Below are 20,673 nucleotides of genomic sequence, written 5' to 3' on the forward strand. Positions count from 1 at the left end.
AAACAAACAATGCAATTCAGATATGCTTTATTTAAATCCTAAAATGTATGAAAGGTTGCTGACAAGTTCCATCTACAAAGCCCACAGTACTGTAATGTTTTCTAAGGCAAAAAATGTCCAAGAAATGCAGTCTATGGCCATGTCTGTCTGTTCAGGAATTTTTCTGTACCAGTGCAGGATTATTAGTACCTCTTGGACCAAAACCAGATTACAGCTGTTACTAGTTGATATTATTGCAACATCAAGGGGGGGGGGGGGGAAGTTATCTTCATAGCCACCCAGAACAATGCAATTATCGCCAATTAGTGAATTACTGCCCATTGCTAAATAAGTGGTCATGTGTAGACTCTGAAACAACCTCAGGTATGAGGTGAAGCACCTTTATGTTCCACCCCTTTACAGACCACTACCAGGCAGAGCTCCAAACTCTTTTCATAATTTACTTCATAGTGGGATGACCTAAGAGTTTGCAAAGGCTAAAATAAACCAAGGTTTAGCTGACAACTTTTATGATTATGACCATGTTTTCCTCAGTTTCTCTCAGAAGCACTTGTAAAGCAGTGTCTTTGTGCCAGGCAAGTTATTCTATGTCATAGCCTTGACTGCACTTTGAGAAGAAATCAAGGCTTATTGAATGCAATGAGAGGCCCAATATCTGATGATACAAGGTGGAGGGCCATAGCATTTAGCATAAATTTTAAGAAAAAGATAAACCAAAACCAAAATAATAAAGCAAAATAAGAGAAGAGTAGTTACTTTTATCTTTGCTTTTCCTTTTTACCTGTAGTAATAGCTGCAAAGCTGCTTTTAATGTTCATCTTGCTAATGGTATAATTGACAGAATGAATGAAGCACAAAAGGCCAAGAACAGAGTACTTACAGAATAGCTCAATGAAGAATTAACTGAGAAAGTACATTAAAGTCTGACTTACTTTAATAAACTAGTTACACTGAAAAAAAATCCTCATTCATCTGAGCTAGTGTCACTCTTCTGAGGCATCAAATAGAAGTGCTCAGGGACTACAGGGACTATACACACCTTAATTTTAAGATTCTTTCTTCAGTATCATCTTGTTTCTCCATCTTTATGGGTGAAATCTATCTCCAGTTTATATGCATAGCTGAATTTTGGCTGCTTTTCATACTTTCTGTCAGGGTTACTACAGGAAGGTTGTCCTATAAAGTCAGATCAATCTTATCAGCCTCTTGCTAGTGGTTTCTGTAAACTATGGAAACCAAGTAAAGCTTGGTCTCAGTCTCGTAACTGTGTTAGGCATCCCAGCTCTGCAATTCTTGTCTCTGGCAGTGATGTAAGCATTTGGATCATTATCAGGCAGAGCTTCGAACAGCCAAGCACGTAGCAGCATCTTGCTAATAGCATTCACTTTCTTGGCCTCTTCCTCCACATGACTGCCTTTTTCAGGCTGCCAAATCACTGGTCATATACACTGCTACCTTCTGTAATATTTAATCTTCATAATGCCACACACTCATCATCACTGGCAAGTAATTCTACTTATGAAATAAAAATAAATAATGTGAACACAACCTTCACTCTTCGTACAGGAATAGTTCAATCTAATGAAGCCCTAGGAGGGTAGAGAGCTAGCAGTGGAGATAATAAAAAGAAAAGTTATTCTCAAATTCAGAAGTGATAAGAATGGTATAACATGTTACATAAACTCATATGTTGCAAATGAGAGTGGGGGTAAAACAGGAAATGACAGCTTGGGTTTGTAACAAACAAAAAGCATCATCAGCAGGATAAAGTGGTTCTTTAGACTTCATTTTAAAGCACAGTTTATTTCACCTCTGAGTTTGTACCATGCAGGAGGAGTTGTGACTAACATGTACAAATGATCAGAGTGTGTACAGTGTGTAAGACTGCACCACTTAAAACAGACACACTGTTTCAAACAGGTATCACATTTCACGCTAGCCAAATGATGCTGACAACACTGTTAGCTCTGCTTTGTTTAGAATTTATGTCTTTAAGGGTGACAAGAAGTAATTTGTGGAAACTCAGAAAAAAAAGAGGTGTAAGTCCTAGCATTAGCAGAAGTCATCAAAACAATCTATTTTAAATATGATGATTTTTTTTTCTTATGGGTTACTTATCTCTGTTTAGATGAAGAGAATCTGTGGTGCTTTCACTGTACATTTAACAAAGTAATTTCATACTAAGGTAGGTATTTTGCTTTCAGGCTTGGGCTGGGTGTTAAATATTTAATTCTTTACTTGTGTGTGCCTGTGTATAAAAATTTCGTGTATGACTATACAGGTACGTACAGTGTGTATATATCTGTGTGTAAGTGCATGCCAGGCAGGTCAGTTACACTGCAGGGAGCCTTTCCTGACAATCATCAAACAATTCATTTAAGAGCATGATAACAAATCTTGAAAAGACAGTGACAGGTTATATGCTTATAATGAGGAAGCAAAACTGTCAGATGACCCCACAATTCACAGAACCAGAGCAGTGACATTTACAGCCATCTCTGGACTCTACTAACTTTTAATGACAAACCACGTAGAAGACTATTTATTAATAACTGCAAAAAGGAAAATGGCAAAAGGAAACAAGAATTTTCAGTTTGCTAGAAGAGCTCATCTGTCATAAGATAGATCAGTCAAACATAAACCCCTTCTCTCACTTTACCTCCATGACAATTGATTGTTTAGGGTGAGCTACTGTACAGAAACAGCTCACAGGAGAGACTATGTAGAGGAAATGCTTATCACTACAGCTTTGTTACGTGTGCCAATAAAAAAAGATCAAAACCACCTGGGATTCTGGGACTGCCAGACTGAAAGCAAATAATACCACAGGCAAACAAAGGCATCCTAGACCTGAGAACTATTCTAATGCCATCAAGAGTTATGCTCCCCTGTCAAAGGGACTTTCCAGGAAATACATTAATGTCTATGTAACACAGGCTAATTGTAGGCTATGTGTCAGAAGTATTCAGCATGAAACAAAGTGCAATGAAATGGCCTTCTCCTTCACAGGTCACTGCAGGGTCCCATGGCATTCTTTTCACAATGAATAAACTTGTATTTAAAAGTTTGTAGGGGATTTAATTTACAAACACTGTCCTCTTCCATCAAAAAAACGTTTCCATCATAGAAGCAAAGCAACTCCTCTAGTACCTTCACCATGGAAAGTAACCAGTGCTGCAGCATTCTAACAGATTAGAGTTCAGTTTCAGAACCCATTTAGAACCCATTCTGCAAATGCCTATGGAGATTTGGTAGAATTCAAGGTTTTGCTTTGACAACATTCTCAAGCTGTGAAAATAACCTAAAGAAATAAGTTCTTTTTCTCTCTCTCTAACAGTCCCAGTATGTTCTGTTATTCAGATTTTACACAGACAGGCACAACCACAATGTACTTGGGGCTATTTGGATGAAAATAGAAAAGCTATGGAGCAAGACAGAGCCAGCCCAGATATAAACAAGTTGGAACTGCTGGCAGCTGTGCTGTTACACATAAAATTACATTCCCCACTGTCTTCTCACTTATCAATTTTGACAGAAAACTGTCCTGACTTCACATAAACAGCATCGAAAAGGACAAATCACATCGAGTCAGATTTGCCAGAATGGATCTGGTTTGTAGCTTACCACAAAGAAACAGAGGGTTATCTCCGTTCCACAAAGCGGGAAGAATCAATGCTCAGTTCAAGGGGTGGGGGCTCTACCTTATAGGTTAAATTTAATCCTCATTTTTTAAAGTCTGGTTTAGAGTTAGGAATCTCTGACACAAGATTTGTTTACATCAAAGCAGAAAGGACAATTATCAGCAAGCATTTCTCAAATGCATAATCCAACCAAAAACAAATATAATGTAGAATGAGAAATACTTAAAAAAAAACAAAATCACTTTCCTGCTAAACCCTGCTTTATAGCTACACTTAGAGCCACATGCTGTTTTGTGTCCAGACGTAGAATGCTCTGGGACAGCAAGATGCTGTAGACGATAGCAGTGGTAAAAAAAAAAAGGAAAATAAATAATTAGCAGAAAAAAACAGAACTAATATGCTGGCATATAGGCACCTATTAATGAAATATTATCTTGCAACTGTAAGAACAGAGTTTGGCTCTGTAGCTGATGGATCCTTTGATAATAAAGAAGCTCTATTGGATGTGGGATTTCATTCTCATCCTGCAGGTCTGGAGCGAAAATTTTTGGGGTGTGCTACACTTCTATGTAAAAAATCAAACAATGAAGTAACTTGAGGCATGGTATGCCTGCCAGTGCATATTCAGCAGTCTGATGTCTGATGATCAGTAACAGTCTGAAGGCCATGAGTGCAAGGAGGAAGACACCGTGGTGTCAGCTGAGACTCCCATCGGGTGAAGACAGGGAACAGACAGCAGTCACAGAGCAGATGGGGGAATGGGTTGGGCTGGATGAACGATGGAGCTGGACTAGAAATGTGAGAAACTTTTGATCACTATGCTATGAACAAATTCAGCACTGCAGTGGGAGGAAGGGTCTAAGCATATGGGGATGAGATAAATACAGTTTTTAATTCTGTGGGCCTGGCAAGCCTTGTGTGGCCTGTCTGATTTGCATTTACAGGATATTTTAGCTTGACGACACAGGGTGGAGTTTACAGTGAGTGTATTTCACATGGAAGTCAAAGAGGGAAAAAAGAAATCCTTTACAGATTACAGGCTTCCTGGCTGCTAAAGGCTCAATAGCTGACAGTCTATCCTCCAGGAAGCCACAAACGTCCACTCGAAGCTGAGTTTTCCCCCTTAGCTAGCATGCATAATACTAAATTTTCATATTCCTGTCAAAAATACAAATCCCAAAATCAACCCTTATGGGAAGTATTAAAGACAAAATACCCTAAATGTTAATAAAAACCATTTTCCCTATTGTCTGAATGTAGTGTGTTGGCTTTTGGATTTTTTAGGCAACGGGGGTCAGAAATCTAAGGAAGTATTCCATATCATCCTTTACCGTAACACAACATATAAATAAGACAGAGATAAGAGAGCTCGCTCTCTTCTCTCTTCCGGTGGCTGAAGGTGACAGGTCTGACACACTGAATGATCAAACTTACTGGAAAGTAAAATATCCACTTTCTTATTTCAAATAAGTCATGGTATCACTTTTCTCCCTAATTCTTCCACCTTCATATTCATCCTCTTTATTTCTGTTCTTTTCCCATGGTGCAGTATGGATGCTAATTTATTAGAAGTACTTAACTGCACAGTGAAAACTGGCAAGGCAGCTGGGGTTGATGGAATTCCACCTGAAGTCTGGAAGCATAGGGGTCAAGCACTCCAAGCTAAATTTCACGAGTTCGCTGTTGGGAACTAAGCGAACTACCATCAGACCTTCGTGACACAGTCATCATCACTTTGTACAAGAAGAAGGAAGATAAATCAGACTGTTCAAATTACCGAGGTATTACTCTGCTCTCCATTGCTGGCAAAATCCTGGCAAGAATACTCTTGAACAGACTAATACCTGCTATAGCAGAAGAACTTCTACCTGAAGGCCAATGTGGTTTCAGAGCCAACAGGAGTACCACAGACATGGTATTTGTCCTCAGACAACTGCAAGAGAAGTGTAGGGAACAGAACAAAGGTCTCTATGTAACCTTTGTTGACCTCACCAAGGCTTTTGATACTGTGAGCAGAAAAGGTCTATGGCAGATTTTGGAATGTCTAGGATGTCCCCCCAAGTTCCTTAAAATGATCATCTCTCTTCATGAGGATCAGCACGGCCAAGTCAGATATGGCGATGCACTTTCTGAGCCCTTTCTAATTACCAATGGTGTGAAACAAGGTTGCGTTCTTGCACCAACCCTATTCACAATCTTTTTCAGCAGGATGCTCCAAAGGGCCACAGCAGATCTCGATGATGAAGATAGTATCTACATTCCATATCATACTGATGGAAGCCTATTCAACCTAAGGCGACTGAAGGCCCATACTAAAACCTTAAACCATCTTGTCCGGGAGCTGCTTTATGCTGACACCACCACCCTCATCGCCCACACAGAAGTAGCTCTGCAGCGTTTAACATCCTTCTTTGCAGAGGCTGCTGAGCTTTTTGGGCTGGAAGCCAGCTTAAAGAAGACAGAAGTTTTCTATCAACCTGCACCTCAGGAACTCTTCCATCATCCCCATATCACCATTGGCGAATCAGAGCTCAAATCAGTCCAGCAGTTTAATTACCTAGGCAGTCTCATCTCCTCAGATGGTAAGATTGACGGAGAGATAGACAACAGGTTAGCAAAGGCATATAGTGCTTTTGGAAAACTCCATGAAAGCGTTTGGTGAAATAAACACCTGAAGAAAAGTACAAAGATCAGTGTTTACAGAGCCATTGTGCTGTCTACTCTTTTATATGGATCCAAATCATGGGTCATCTACCGCCACCACCTGCGACTCCTAGAACGCTTCCATCAATGCTGTCTCCGTACAATCCTAAACATCCACTGGGCAGATTATGTGACTAATACATCTGTTCTAGAACAAGCAGCAGTTACAAGTATTGAGGCCATGTTGCTGAGAACACAGTTGTGTTGGGCAGGACTCGTCTCAAGGATGAAGGACCACTGTCTCCCTAAGATCCTGCTTTATGGTGAACTTGCCACTGACTGCCGCAAGAGAGGAGCCCCAAAGAGGAGATACAAGGACTCCCTGAAACAACATCTCAGCCTTGGCCATATTGATCAACATTACTGGTCTACTCTGGCCTCCAATCAGGAGTCTGGAGACACACTATCTATAACGCTGCTGCTTCTTTTGAGAACGCACACAGGATCACTCTCGAGGAGAAAAGACAGCACAGAAAGAACCATGTCTTGTCGATACCATCCAAGGAGTCTTTCTGCTGTGCCTTTTGCAACCGAACCTGTCTATCTCGCATTGGCCTTTTTAGCCACCGGCGCACTTGTAGCAAATGTGGGTAGAGCCCTTCCGAAACCTTCACTTGCAAAGCCTAGCCATGATGATTTAACTGCATGCACATATTTTCCTACAACATATATGCATACATGTTTTCTCCTGCTTGAGACACAACACCCCTTCCGGTATGTTTTGTACTTGAGAAAAGCATGAATTCTTGCTTTCTGAGTAGAGAGATCCACGATGAACTGCTTATATGTAGTATTTCTCAGCAGTCAACTTCAGTTCTCACTATTGGTTTTTCACTCAACAGAAGTGCGAATTTGCAAGGATACAAGAGGAGGTTAAAGTATGATTAGCTAGATGATAATATGCCACAAAGGGTTTCCTTTTCACTAATCTTAGATCATACATTTTCACTTTCTTCTCGTTAAACAAAATAGGTGGAAATATCACAGACAAGGCAGAAACTGAACCTTTTGGTAAAATGAGATAAGCAGACTGAAGTAGTAGCTATTCTATTGTACAGTGTGTGTAAATATACAAAATTGTCATATTGGCTCGCAGTACTAAAGGAGTACTTTACATTTGGACAATTATGACAAAACATAAAAGAAATAGATATATTATTACAAGTATTTGAAGGGGTAAAAAATTGACTTTTCATTAAAGCTCCTATTCTGACCCCCATGTTAAAACTCTTTGGCTTTCGACTTTGAAAAATCAGAGATACACCTAAGGAATCCTTGATTAGAGCTCCTTGAGGGTGGGGAGAAGAAACCTCTCAAATTTTACCAGCCCAATTTTTTTTTCTGCTGACACTTTCCAGAATTTGTTCTCCAATCTGTTTTCCAATGACAGTGGCTCTGACACAAAATGTTGGAACGGACCTTCTCTTGGTTATCAGGTAGGAATACAGCACTCCATGCCTGGCTAGAAGTCCATTACCTCATTAGGGAGCTGGAGTACATCTCCTACAAGGGGAAGCTGGGAGAATTGCATTTGGTTAGCACTTTGAAGAGAAGTTACCTTCTTAATAAGGAGGTCTTATTGCTTCTTTCAGGTACTGAAGGCAAGAGTCCAGAGAAGTCAGAATCAGACTCTTCCTTGAGGCGCACTGTGACATAGCCACATGAGACCAACAGACAGGAGTTGCTACTCAGAAATTCTAATTAGATATTTAGGAAAGTGCTTCTTACCATGAGGCCTGTTTTGAGAAGTTGTAGACTGTATACTGCAAAACATACCAACTATAACTTTATCTGCTGTATAATCAGCATCCATTTCTTTGCCCCTCTTCAATAGGGTCTCTGCAATTGCCTCAAATAGTAATTGAAAGAAACTTGGGAAATTTAGAGACGATATCTACTGCAGGAAATCAGACAATATTAGCACATGATATCAGTGCTAAAATCTTTACAGTGACTTCTACATTTCTGTTTATCATTTGTCGTGTTGGAAATTAAGGACTGAAGGGGATCCAACACCTACAAATGCTCTACGTACTTGGAAATCAGTCTCCGCACTTGAGACTATCAGATATATCCTTCTCTGTCCATGAATGTCCTCTCTGATACTTTGGAGTTTTCCTGGCCCTAATGGTACAAAAACACTCAAATCTGACATGCTTCAATGGGTAGAAGAAAACTTGTTGAAAGTGAGAATTCTAACAAGACCAGGAACTTCAGGTCCCCAGAAGATCGCTATTCCTCTTCCAAAAAACACATATGTTTCTGATTACCAATGCTCTTGAATTCAATAAAGAGCCCCTTCATAGCTTAGAGTTTTTTCAAAATGGCAGCAAGTGCCTTTTCTAGACAAAACCCCAGGAGTATATGGGTTGTCATAGCTGCAGTTCAAATCAGTTGAGAATCATGTGGCATAGTTAGCTTTCACGATACAATAAATTAAATAAGAACTTAATACAACACAATAAACTTCACCTACTGCAGGTAAAATCATACTTTATATTTGCTGTATTTCAAAATGTTACTGTCCAGTACTTGGCTCTGTAAACATCATTGTTACTTCTGCTTGACTGCTTTGGGCTTGAAACATGTCAGAAGATTTATTTGCCTCATCAGCACTTTCTAAACACCCAGGCAGCCAATTGAAATGGGGAGGCATAACAGATGTGCCAACATCTGCTGCCGCAAGCATTTATCTGGACAGCAGAACATATAACTGTAGATCCAAACTCCTAACCAGTCACAATTCCACGTGTTTGGACAGTCTAGATCTACAACTGTGTGAAGGTTATATTGGGATATTAATTAAATCAAGTTGAAACTGTAATTACATTTGTGAGATATATCATCCTGTAATTCAGTTTATGTCTTTCAGACACAGTAAATGCAAAATATCATGAAAAAGTTAAATTTAAAGTTGAACTTAGAAATTCTTAAAAAGCACTATTAAAATTCCATCCAATCCATGCTCTTTTTTACCTTGAGGTACACACATATTAAAATATGTATAGTTAAAAAATGCAAATTTGAATCATAAATTTGTGCCTATAAATCAAGCATATGAAGCAATAGGCAATGACTTTCAAAACACATTTTTATTTTCCTGGCACCAAAATGAGGTCTATGGGCACCATATCCATGCTGAGTTTCAGCTGTTCGAACTTCTGTTGTATGTGGAAATGTCCTCCACCCCCAAACACATACTTGTGTAGGTTGGTAAAATCATGAGATGAAATACAAAGCAAACTCATCACCTGCTTTTTTGATGCACAATACAGTTTCACCTGCATTCCCGCTCACCAAACCATGCCCTCCAGGAATGACTATCACATTCTCTTTGAAGAGATCCCTCATTAAATAAAAAAGCAAACTCTCAGAGAAAAGGCCTCTCCTGTTTTTTTTGATTTCTCCTCTGAAGGCACAGCATGCATAATATTGAAACCTTGTTTAAAGTCTATTTTCTTGTAAAAGGTTCCTTCTTGCTAGGGGGATTCAGCCCATGCTTCCTGTGCTCTAGGATTTCCTAGGATACTAAGCTTTAAAATAGTGACACTATAATAAGCTGGCTAATATGACTTAGGCTATTTTTAAAAGAACATGTAAACTAAATTATTTTCTCCCATCTTTTGTCTTTATAGCTAGATTTCATGCCTCCAAGATAGACTACATGAACATTTAAGTAGAAGGCATATGAAAAATAGCATTAATAAAACCCTTAGAAACATTTTGACTGTAAAGCATACATGGAGATATGTGGGCTAATAATACAAGAACTGTCTAAACAAAGAATTTCTCCAAACCAGAAGATTTATAACCTGCAGATTACCATAAATATGAAAATATTGCCAGCACCCTTCTCTTTCTTCACTGAGTGAAAAAACACATACCATACGTTGTAATGTTGCCCAACAATAAAATTTTGCTGAACTATAGTCACTTTTCTTCATTTTCCTGGAAAAACATAAGCTCTGACAACAAGGAAGAATTTTTATTACCTTCCAGGTGAAGTAAAGAGTAACCCTGTGCTTGTTTTATGAAATCATGAAACAAAATGGATATCACTGACTTGATATATTTTCCTCCTGTTCTAAAACACAATAAATGGTAATAACTTTGATAAATTTGTCCATGTCAGTTTTGTGTCTTTTTCTCCCTATTCTCTCATGATCCTCTGAAGTTGTGGACTCAATTCAAATCCCTAAACTGGGATATTTATTACTTAGGGGAAGTGAGATGACAGCAACTTCATTGGCTTTGAATGTCAGAATTTTGTGATGACATACAGTAATACACTCAAAACCAAAAAACAACTGTGACAGAAACTACCCTGAATCCTCTTCTATCTAAATGACCCACTGACTAGCAAGGAAGAAGAGTGATTTAATAGCCAAAAGAGAGATGCATTACAATTAAAGGTTCCTGGGTTTTGCTGCCAGTTCTGTCACTGACTGACTTGGCAAGTCTTGCAATGCAACTGTCCTTAGCTGATCTGCTTGTGAATTCCTGTAGCAATACAGGACATCATAAACTAAAGAAGCTTAGTAGAATGGTGTTAAGCTTAATTAATTTATACTTGAAAAGTGACTTCGATTCTTAAAAGACAAATGAAAAACTGAAAAGAAAGGGCTGTTCCTTCTACCAATCCTTTGCTCATTTACAGTGTACAGTTGGCCACAGTTAGGGAGAAATTCCCTATTTATTATTGTCTCTGTGTAAGTTATAATCATACAAATTCATGGGCATTTTAAAAATAAAAATGCCAGTGAAATACATAATCTTACGCTGTTGTATGCCAAATGCATGCTAAGAGTCTTCTTTTAATTATTACACAATGTTATTCAAAGAAATATGGCAAAAAAAATATTCCAGTGCCACTTTTCCCTTTTAACTGTGACTTCTTCCATTTTTAGTCAATAGCAACAGTCAGCTGGATCACAGGCCATGTGTTAGCAGCTCAGAACTCCTTTTGAGTCAAAAGAAAAAAATCACAAGGAAGGGTTTTATAAGCCCCAATCACTGTAGTGCTTTTTCGGGTCCAGCTGAAACTCTAAGAATCTATTTACTTGTCCAGGAGTTTTCCTCACAACCTTTTCAATTAATACCTTTAAAATACAGTCTAATTTTTTTCTCTGGATTTATATGATACAACAGGTAGGAATGGAAGAAAAAACCCTAATCACTCCAAGACTCTCCTAAGCAACCAAGACCACAGATTACAGGCACACACATACCTGCTCACTTCCTTCATGATACTTATCAGCAGATGTTATATAGTAATAAGAATTGCCACAAAAATCAGAATAATGGTGCCAGTAAATGTCTCTATACCATGGGGCATCCACAATTCAGCCATAACTACTAGGCAGATTATGAACTGATGGTCAGAAAATAAACATAACGCACAAAGTCTCACTCCTATAACAACAGGCTGAGAGAGTTGATGTTGTTCACCCTTGAAAAGAGAAAGCTCCAGGGAGACCTCAGAACAGCCTTCCAGCATGTAAAGGAGGGCAACAAGAGACCTGCAGAGGGACTTTTTACAAGGGCATGTCGTGACAGGACAAGGATAATGGCTTTAAAATGAAAGAGGGTATGTTTAGATTACATATTAGGAAGAAATTATTTACTGTGTGGGTGGTAAGGCATCCAGAGAAGTTGAGGATGCCCCCTTCCTGGAAGGGTTCAAGGTCATGCTGGATGAGGCTTTGAGCAACCTGGTCTAATGAATGGCCCATGGCAGGGCAGTTGGAAACAAATGATCTTTAAGGTTCCTTCCAACCCAAACCATTCTGTAATTCTAAGATGAAGTCCCAGTTTACCTAAGCCCGCTCTGAGCTGTCAGATCAGCCCCTCCACCACAACAGCAGCTGCATATGGTAAGGCATGTGGTGAGAAGTATCTGCTTTTCCACTGAAAATCTACACCACAGCAAGCCTGTTCCCATTCCTCTTACCATACCAATCAAGTCAGATGAGACTGGAAAGACACAAGCTTGTCCACCATTTCAGCTCTTCTAAACTACAACACCCACATCTATCAGGATCCATTTTTCTTGAAGCCTTCCCTTTTAAATCATGTCTGGTGGTTGCTAAATTCAAAAACTGTCTTTTATTTGCTAAAGGCTATTTTTTTGATTCATCCCAATTTTAAGAAGTTCAGGGGGATAAAAAAGACTCCAATCACTGTAGCATGTGCAGAAAACAAGCACAACCTTACAGCAAGTCACAGAGGTATTAGAGTGGTTTTTCCCCTCCACATCACTGTCATCCTTCCTTAACACGACTGGAACTTGGTTTGAGGGATACCTACCAAAACAAGGTTTCTCTCTCTCTCTCTCTGTCTCTCTCACCCCTTTATACTACCAAATATAAAACATGATGTAGTAGCTTTGCACAGAATTTCTATGCTACATGTAAGGAATTTCTAGAAAACTCTTATCTAAGAAATATTTTCCATTTTGATGGTTACACATCTTCTAGGTTAGCTTCATTGCACAGAAACACTCATCAGGTAACAAAACAAAAGAGCCTGACTGCAGCAATCAGCAGTGCTAGCCGTGTGTGCACAGAAGCTGTTTCCATAAAACCTGTTTGTTCAGGTGCTAGCAATTGAGGAGGAGCTTTAATTGCATGGCCACAAGCTCCTGTAATGCTCACAGAGGGGTCTTTGCAGGCTATCACAGCTCTGGAGGGTGCTGTTACAGGCTATGAGCTCAGTAACACTCATGTTAAAAAGGCCCTAAATATGTATTTACAAGATAGACAGATCTGTTTGGTTTACTGGTTAAATAATCCATGTGTTGAAAAGGCCTTTAGTAGGAATTCACCAGGAAGGCAGGTCTCTCTTGGCCTATTACAGCAGTGGGCGGCTCAGAATGTCACTGGAGACCACACTTTAGCAGCCCATGAGGATGTCAACCCATAAATACTTACAGGAGTTAAAGTACCTTTATTCACATAAGCAGCCTCACTCAGACTACTAATCTGAACAAAATTACTCCTTCTTTAGTTCTAAGGAAAAAATACCAGTAAAATCAATCACTTCAAAAGTGTAATGACACAGAAATGATAAACTTGAATTTGCTCCTGAAATGCCTTCCCTCATCATAATGGGATGATTGTTACTGGAAAGAGTGAACCAATGTGTTACTGCAGCATTGCATCTAGTGCAATGCTCAGATACGGTAAGAGAAACAAAGAGAACAGGATAAAATTTCTCCCTATGCAACTTTTAAGTGTCCAGTGAAAAGAGGTCTACACAAAGCCTTACTCATAGCCAATGCCAAAAGGTTTCTAGCTTATCTCTCTTCATGGCTCATTTTTAGTTGTTTGTGAAAACAGCCGACAGCATCTGATCCAGAAATGCTCAAGTCAATAGGAAACCTTAGCAATTTCAGCAGGTTTGGATCAGGCCAGTGGTAAACTTGAAGGACTAATCTAAACTTACAGTTAACAGATTTATGAATGCAAATACTTATCAAAACATTCATATGAACAGCTGTGCATAACCATAAATTAGCACTTCCATTCAACATGCATAAACACACATTTATTTCCTTATTCTGATGGAAAAATCTGTCCCCTGGGTCTACAAATCAGAACAAAATCTTAAGAGTAATAATTTTTGCCCAGAGGTATTACCCAACCCTCAGAGCACTGTGGGTTGCTCTGCTTAGGAGGAGGTACTGATGATGGAGTAAAGCAACTTGCATATGGATATTCTAATTTCCAGAAGTCCTATTTTCTAGAACATAAGAGGAATCCAAATAGCATCTGTGTAGTTTCTAGCTCATGCTCCAAGAGGGACAAATCTCACATGGCATCTTCTCAAAATACTGTGCTCTTTCATGGCTGCTGTTTCCTGAAGAACTCTTATTGTTTCATTGCCTGGACTCAAAAGGTTCCATAAAAACTGACCACAGAAAGATTTCACCTGCACATGACTCATGTGCTTGTCTGTTCATTTACATGCACAAACTACCTGAGCAAAAAAGTAAAATAAAGTAGCTCAATGATTTCTAAGACGTTAAGTGAAGAACATCAGAGTACCTTGTAATTTCATATAGGGTCAACTCTACTCTTAGCAACCTCTCCCAGGTACTGGTCTCCATACTGTCCCAATCTGTCAGCACTAGCATTGCCACACATTAAAACTCAAGTCATCAGACACAGGCAGGCTCACACAATGGCTGCCATTCTCCCTTTTTCACTCTGAAAATGTTAAACTTGGCATGGTGGACTGTTGATGTGGCTTTCTAGTCTCCTGAGAGCTGTGTCATTGTACTGAAACAATCATTTGTGCCTAAAAATGAGAACATTCAGAGCTGGAAAGTCTTTTAGGTAATTATTTCAGTCTCCTTTGGACATCCACATAACTAACATCCAACCTCCCTCCAAAAAACCCCCTCAATTCTGATAAAAAACTTCAGCCTAGTCTTTCTCATATATGCAACCTCAATAACAATGCTATAACAGCTACCTCAACCCACTGCTATTCCTTGTCAAGGATATCTGCTTTTGCTCTTTGCAAGAAGCATTCAGCTGGAAATATAAACCTTTTCCTATCTGAGATATATGAGCTTTTAAAAGCTGTAATCCTCCAGCAGAAAGCAATCACTTCCAGTTTTGTTTTTACTCAGAAGCTACTTCAGTACATGCGTGGTATGAAGGTCTCCGCCCTTGGATAAGAAACTGTTGACTAAACAACACTACCAGCTTGTGCCTGCTTGTAACATTTTATTTCCTTCTGCCTCTATCATTGAAAGGTAGTCCCCTTAGATCGAATACGTAGGACATATCCAGATACCAGTGATGCTTTCTTTTGACCAGCTTTGTCTTTACAACATTCTTTGGGGTTTTTCTTCTACCTATTTTTCAACTGTTCCACCATTTAAGTGACTCTGGCCCCTTAATTTCTATGTTACTGCTAATGTTCCAAACCAAGTATATGATGTTTCTGTCTCTGCGCAGTAGGTTCAGAAATGTTAGTTAAAAAGTGTACATCCATTAACTTATTTGCTCCTTTCTAGCACCAGTATCCTCTATTCTTCTTACAAGAACAAATTTTAGAGCCACGGTTAACATCAGATTAAACAGAAGCTGTGATGCTTTTAGTCCTTTCACCTTATTAGTACCAGCAAGTGTGACGCATACTCTAAAATCACATGACGTAATTCCAGCAGCACAACAGCCACTCGCAGCCAGGCTGGGTGGGTTTTTTCCTGATATCTCTAGCTCTCTATCAGTGATATTGACTACAAGTCCAAATGACCATTTATAAATCAGTCAATTCCTTCTTAAAAGTCATGATTATCTGGCTATGCCAGAATTGCAAATCTTTTGATCTCTTTCTGCCGATACTGACTGATGCTGACTCTGCCCCCATCCCAACATCTACAAACAATCTGGATTCCTTTTAGGGCAATTTTTGCAGCAGCAACATAAGGATGCTCAAGTTGGCTATCAGCAACCCTTCATCATCTTCCCAGACATTTGTTTAAAGCATGGTACTGTATGGAGCCTAATGAGCCTCCCTGGGAGTTCATCCTTCCAAGACAATTGGCTCATACTTGAGTTCATTGCACTGCAACAATTTGAGCAGAACCCACTGGGCTTTTCTAGCTCACAAATGGAGTAGAAAACTCTTGTAAGTGTCTAATCCTACCAAATCCACTGCAAGTACAAGTTCATATCCCCAGTATGGGTTATTGTTTGTGTAACTCACGTACTTAAACACTAGCACATATTTCTAAGCAAGTTCCAGACTGATCAGAATTTTTCAGGATATTCCCTTTCTTGGAAAACATTGTTGTTTACAGTAGCTCAGTTGCTAGTCATATTATTTCCTTATTTTGAATTTGCATCTCAGAACTGAGGTTTTCTTCATTTACAAACCATTTCTAGGACATAATGAGGTGTTGCACTAGTTCTTTTTCTGCTCACTATCTTGTTTTAATTATTTTCTGAAATCTTCAGATTCAGCTTTCAATCCATTTAAAAATTATTGAGTTTGCCATGGAGACCTGCGAGCAGCTTATCTGCATCCTTTTTGTACAATGGGAATGCTAATACGCATTTTAGAAACTGAACCACACTCCTGACACCAGGCAGGTTTTTTGCCGTGTGTGATTAGCTAAAGTTCACACCAGAAAGTTGTTACGAAGAAAAAAACAAAGACAAAATCAAGGAGCACTAATACAATCCTCCTTCTACATACAGCACAGTAATAACAATAAACCTCTTTTCCCTAAACACATGAGAAATCAAATAGTGTGAAATAGAGAACACTCTGTGCTTCTTCCATCCAGCCTGCAGACCGCAGGGTGGCATGTGCAGAGCTTCTGCACCTCCTCTTCTTTCTGCTTTCACCCTTAGATGGTGGATGGACAGTGATGATTTTAGAAGTTGTCTTCCCGAGTCCTGAACATTTTTCCCCTTCCCTGATGCTAGTGCCACAGCAGAGCAACTTGTGCAGCTGTGCAGGAAATTAGATCAGGCAGCTGGGCTAGGTTAAAAACAACACTTCTAAAAATCTATTTTAAAAAATATTGGATTACTTCCCACAACTGTTTCACAGTAAGTAACACTGGCATAATTGAGGGGCCAGAAAACATCAGGGCAAGTCCTTCCATACAGGAACTGAGTGGCCACAGCAGGGTACACCTAAGCCAGTACCGTTGTAGACTGTGACAGCGTTGGACCATCGCCTCTGCTCCACTCACTGTCCTGCTGCTTCTCCCTGTGACTGGCAAGAGGAGCTAGGAAGTTCCTTTTGACTCTGAGATTTTTTTTGGGATAGACATATATATCTTCGAGAACAATGCTCTCAGTTTTTCCAGCTCCTTACTTATGGTATGGGAGATTACTAATGAGTATTATTAATTGGTAACAACCAATGAGTAGCCTAAACCATAATATTACCATACCAGCTTAAATTTTGGGAACGCCTTTCATGTTTAGAGCTCTGTTAATTAAAGGCTCTGAGATTCTTTTGTTTCTCCTAAAAAATTTTCACATTTAGTAGAAAGCATTCTTCTCAAAGGAGTCTAAGATACTTCCTTTCCTATATAAATTTCACTTGAAACACTTTATTTCAGTCACTCAGCGAATTTGCCTCAGGCAACTGAATCACAGCTGACAGCAAACTAATGACTATGATGGTGTGATTAGTAGAGATTATAGGCAACAGAGAACCTGCCAAAACATTTGCTGTTGTCACAATGCTTATGCCAGCCATTATTAGGGATTAATAATGGCCACAAAGAGGATTTGATTCCACCAGGTAGACCCTTTAAAAATTGTCACTGATATTCTGATTAAAGGGTGAAAATTATTTTTACTTAACCATTTTTTAAAATATTCTTTCTAGATGCTTACATTACTAATTTATATTTAAATATTACCATAAAAATAGTTTCTATTACATTTAATAAACAAGTAGCATGACCAAACACACTTGACAGAGAAATCTAATATTATATTACACATGGACAGTCAAAATAGAACTTAAACTCTGAGACTCTTATCCTGTAAGATACCATAATGAAACTCAACTGGGAAGAAATAGAAAATCCCTAGCAATGACTTTTTGAGGAGTTCAAATATAAGTTTGCTTGTTCTGATGAGAATCACTAAGTAGATGTTATTTGATTTTTCTGCTTCCTGGGGGAAGAACTTCAGATTCCTCAGGCTGCTAGAAGAACAATGGGCTGAACTTGCAATTGAACATCTTAGCTGCTAAAACCAATAAAAATGAACTCACTGCATATTTGCCAAAGCTTTTGCCATTCATTTAATTTCCAAATGTCATCCAGTTATATGAAACCTTTAAAAAGGTTTCTTAAGGTAGAGCAAACAGAAGGATAGGATGTTTTTAATCTTGTATTAAAGATATTTAATTATTTATAACCACTCTTATTTAAAATACAGTAACTTGAACCTATGCAAAGACTCAGCACTGTTTAATAATAAAAAGAACCATCTGTTTCTTATGCCTGTCCCTATAAATATTTTGTTACTGGATGATAGTGGAAAACATGAAAAGCTAATGACTGACTGACAAGCAGATTATTTAGATATTGAAATGAAAATCCAGTGAAGAGCAACATCACTAATCATGTTATCATTTCAGGAAGCCTCATATAATGGTTTTCTAGTGACTCAAAAACACATTCACCCTTGTCACTGGAGAGTGCAATACATTAACAGCAAAGGGAGATCTGTGGTAGTGAGCACAATTTCTTATAAATGCAATACTTACAATGTCAAATATCAAAGAGCAAGTAATAGAAATTATATTCATTTTCCAATTTGAAGCGTGATCTTACAAACACTCAAGTACACATCCAAGTATCTGAAAGACTGATCTCTAAGGCATAAGATATAAGGACAATTGATTCTTAAAGTTAGAGGCGGGGGGAAAGCAATCAAAATTCCAGTGACCATTTTTAATTCTTCACTGCACGAAGTGGGAACATATTTAATAAGACTCCTAGACTTGTATGTATTCACCCACTGCAGAATTCTGCTTTCATATTTCACATGTTTACCCTAACCCCAGTAAATCCTGTGACATTACACAGGCATAAGATAAAATAGTCTTTGGTGCCAATTTTTTAAGAAGTATTCCCACTCTTCGTTTTCTGAGAGAAGCCTGCTATCAGCTGTGTAAATGCCATATCTGTAATAACAGAAAGAGAAGATGAAGTGTGCCAGTGATCTTACCTCATACTCAAAGTCCTCTGCTCTATCTGCATCAGCAGGCAGGTTGGAAAGATATTCATTACCTTCATAAAATTCATGCTCCACCGGGTGAAGAGAATGGCAGCTATGTGGAACAAAGCAGTACAACAACAGCAGATGAGGCAATAGGGTTTTTTAAAATTAAAATGTGATAAAAACCCACATTTCTTTGCAGTCTTCTCATCTCAGGACTGCCACTCTGAATGGCGTGACAGCCTGAAAGGAACTCTACCAAGAAGCAGCACAGGCTGTTTTCTTTTCAAAAGCTCATGCTCTGGCTGAGTTCATTTTTCTGGGTTCATCTTTTGTCAGATTTGACAAAGGGTGATTTCTTAAAAGGGTCTGGTTTGGGCCAAACTGTTTAATTGTGACAATTTGGGATTCCTTACACTCATAAAGGTACCTAACTCCAAAATTCACATGCTGCATCACAGCTGGGGGCAACTCACTAGTTCTGGTCATAGTCTTGAACATCCACGGTCTACAACCCACACCAGGCTCACAAACTGTTCAAGAATTCACATAAAACAACTTGCATTATCGTCTTCTCTTGAAGTGGTAACAGGGTGGGGAAATGCACTTGAGCAACTGCACACTTAAAATGTCAGGAAACTGCACCACTAAATGGGCTTGGTACACAAAGAATGAGGTCTTTAAAACAGCTTTAGACCCAAGGCTGGATCCCAGCCATGCAACACTCAGTGTGGATCTATCTTAGCAGAGGTAGAAAACTCTTCTCCATGCTGAGGGCATGGGAACTGCAATCACAGTAACCTGCAATTTCATAATACACAGTAACAACTCAAAAATACACATATCGTGTTCCTTGCTGTGCAGCAGTTGGCAGTAAGCTCAATCCTTCTTACCTACAATTTCTAAAAATGGACCTACATCAAAGTCAAAAGTGATATATTCTCCATTACAATCAATTCTGCACAGATGCACAACATGATAGCAAGTCAGTGAAAAAGCTCTAGGGCTATCATAGTTTTGCTGGCCACAGACAGAGGGTCTGTAGGATCATCTAGGGTCACCCACTACATGATGTTATTCATGAGGTGGAGTCAAAAGAGGAAGAACTCTACACCCTATTTATGTATAAGCACTACCTGCTGGTGATTGCATCCAATTCAGTTCCAAAGAATTGAACTGATGGATAATTTCATTCATATAATTTGCCATATGACAGGTGAAACTGTAGTTTTTGATCTCTATATTTTTGGAATTGTTTTGGTTTTGATAAGGGGATCTTCATTTTAAATAATTTGCTTCCTTGATTTTTTTGTAAGAAATTTTGAAGAACAGAAAACAAGACAAGCTCTTTCCAGGTTTGAAGAAGCCTTGTTGGTACTCTGGAACCCAGAAGAGTTTTTCTTCTTAACTAGGACTTAGCTTAGGATGAACAAACATATGAACATAAAGCAAACATGGCCAAGACTCCTTCCTGTAGCTCTAATCCACAAGCAGAATTTAGGAAAGCTGTCATTGAAGCCTGAATGGGACAGTGGTTATCAAAGACATTTGTAATTTATTTAAAGTGTTCCTGACGCTTTTTCAAAAGAAGGCTACAAGATACCACTGCAGTGTCTCAA

At 38.9% G+C, this 20,673-nt stretch overlaps 1 protein-coding gene across 2 annotated transcripts in view; it reads right to left on the reverse strand.

Annotated features, from left to right (window-relative positions):
* The window catches only part of PDZRN4 (PDZ domain containing ring finger 4), a 254,221-nt gene that overhangs the window by 25,528 nt on the left and 208,020 nt on the right, over positions 1–20,673 (reverse strand). For both annotated transcript variants that reach the window (XM_027682275.1, XM_027682276.1), the window contains one exon: positions 19,064–19,166. In XM_027682275.1, the coding sequence (XP_027538076.1) occupies positions 19,064–19,166 (103 nt within the window). The remainder of the gene's footprint in view (positions 1–19,063; positions 19,167–20,673) is intronic.

Source organism: Neopelma chrysocephalum, unplaced genomic scaffold (genome assembly GCF_003984885.1).
Source record: "Neopelma chrysocephalum unplaced genomic scaffold, ASM398488v2 Primary Assembly neopelma1_62, whole genome shotgun sequence".
In the NCBI taxonomy this organism is placed as follows: domain Eukaryota; kingdom Metazoa; phylum Chordata; class Aves; order Passeriformes; family Pipridae; genus Neopelma; species Neopelma chrysocephalum.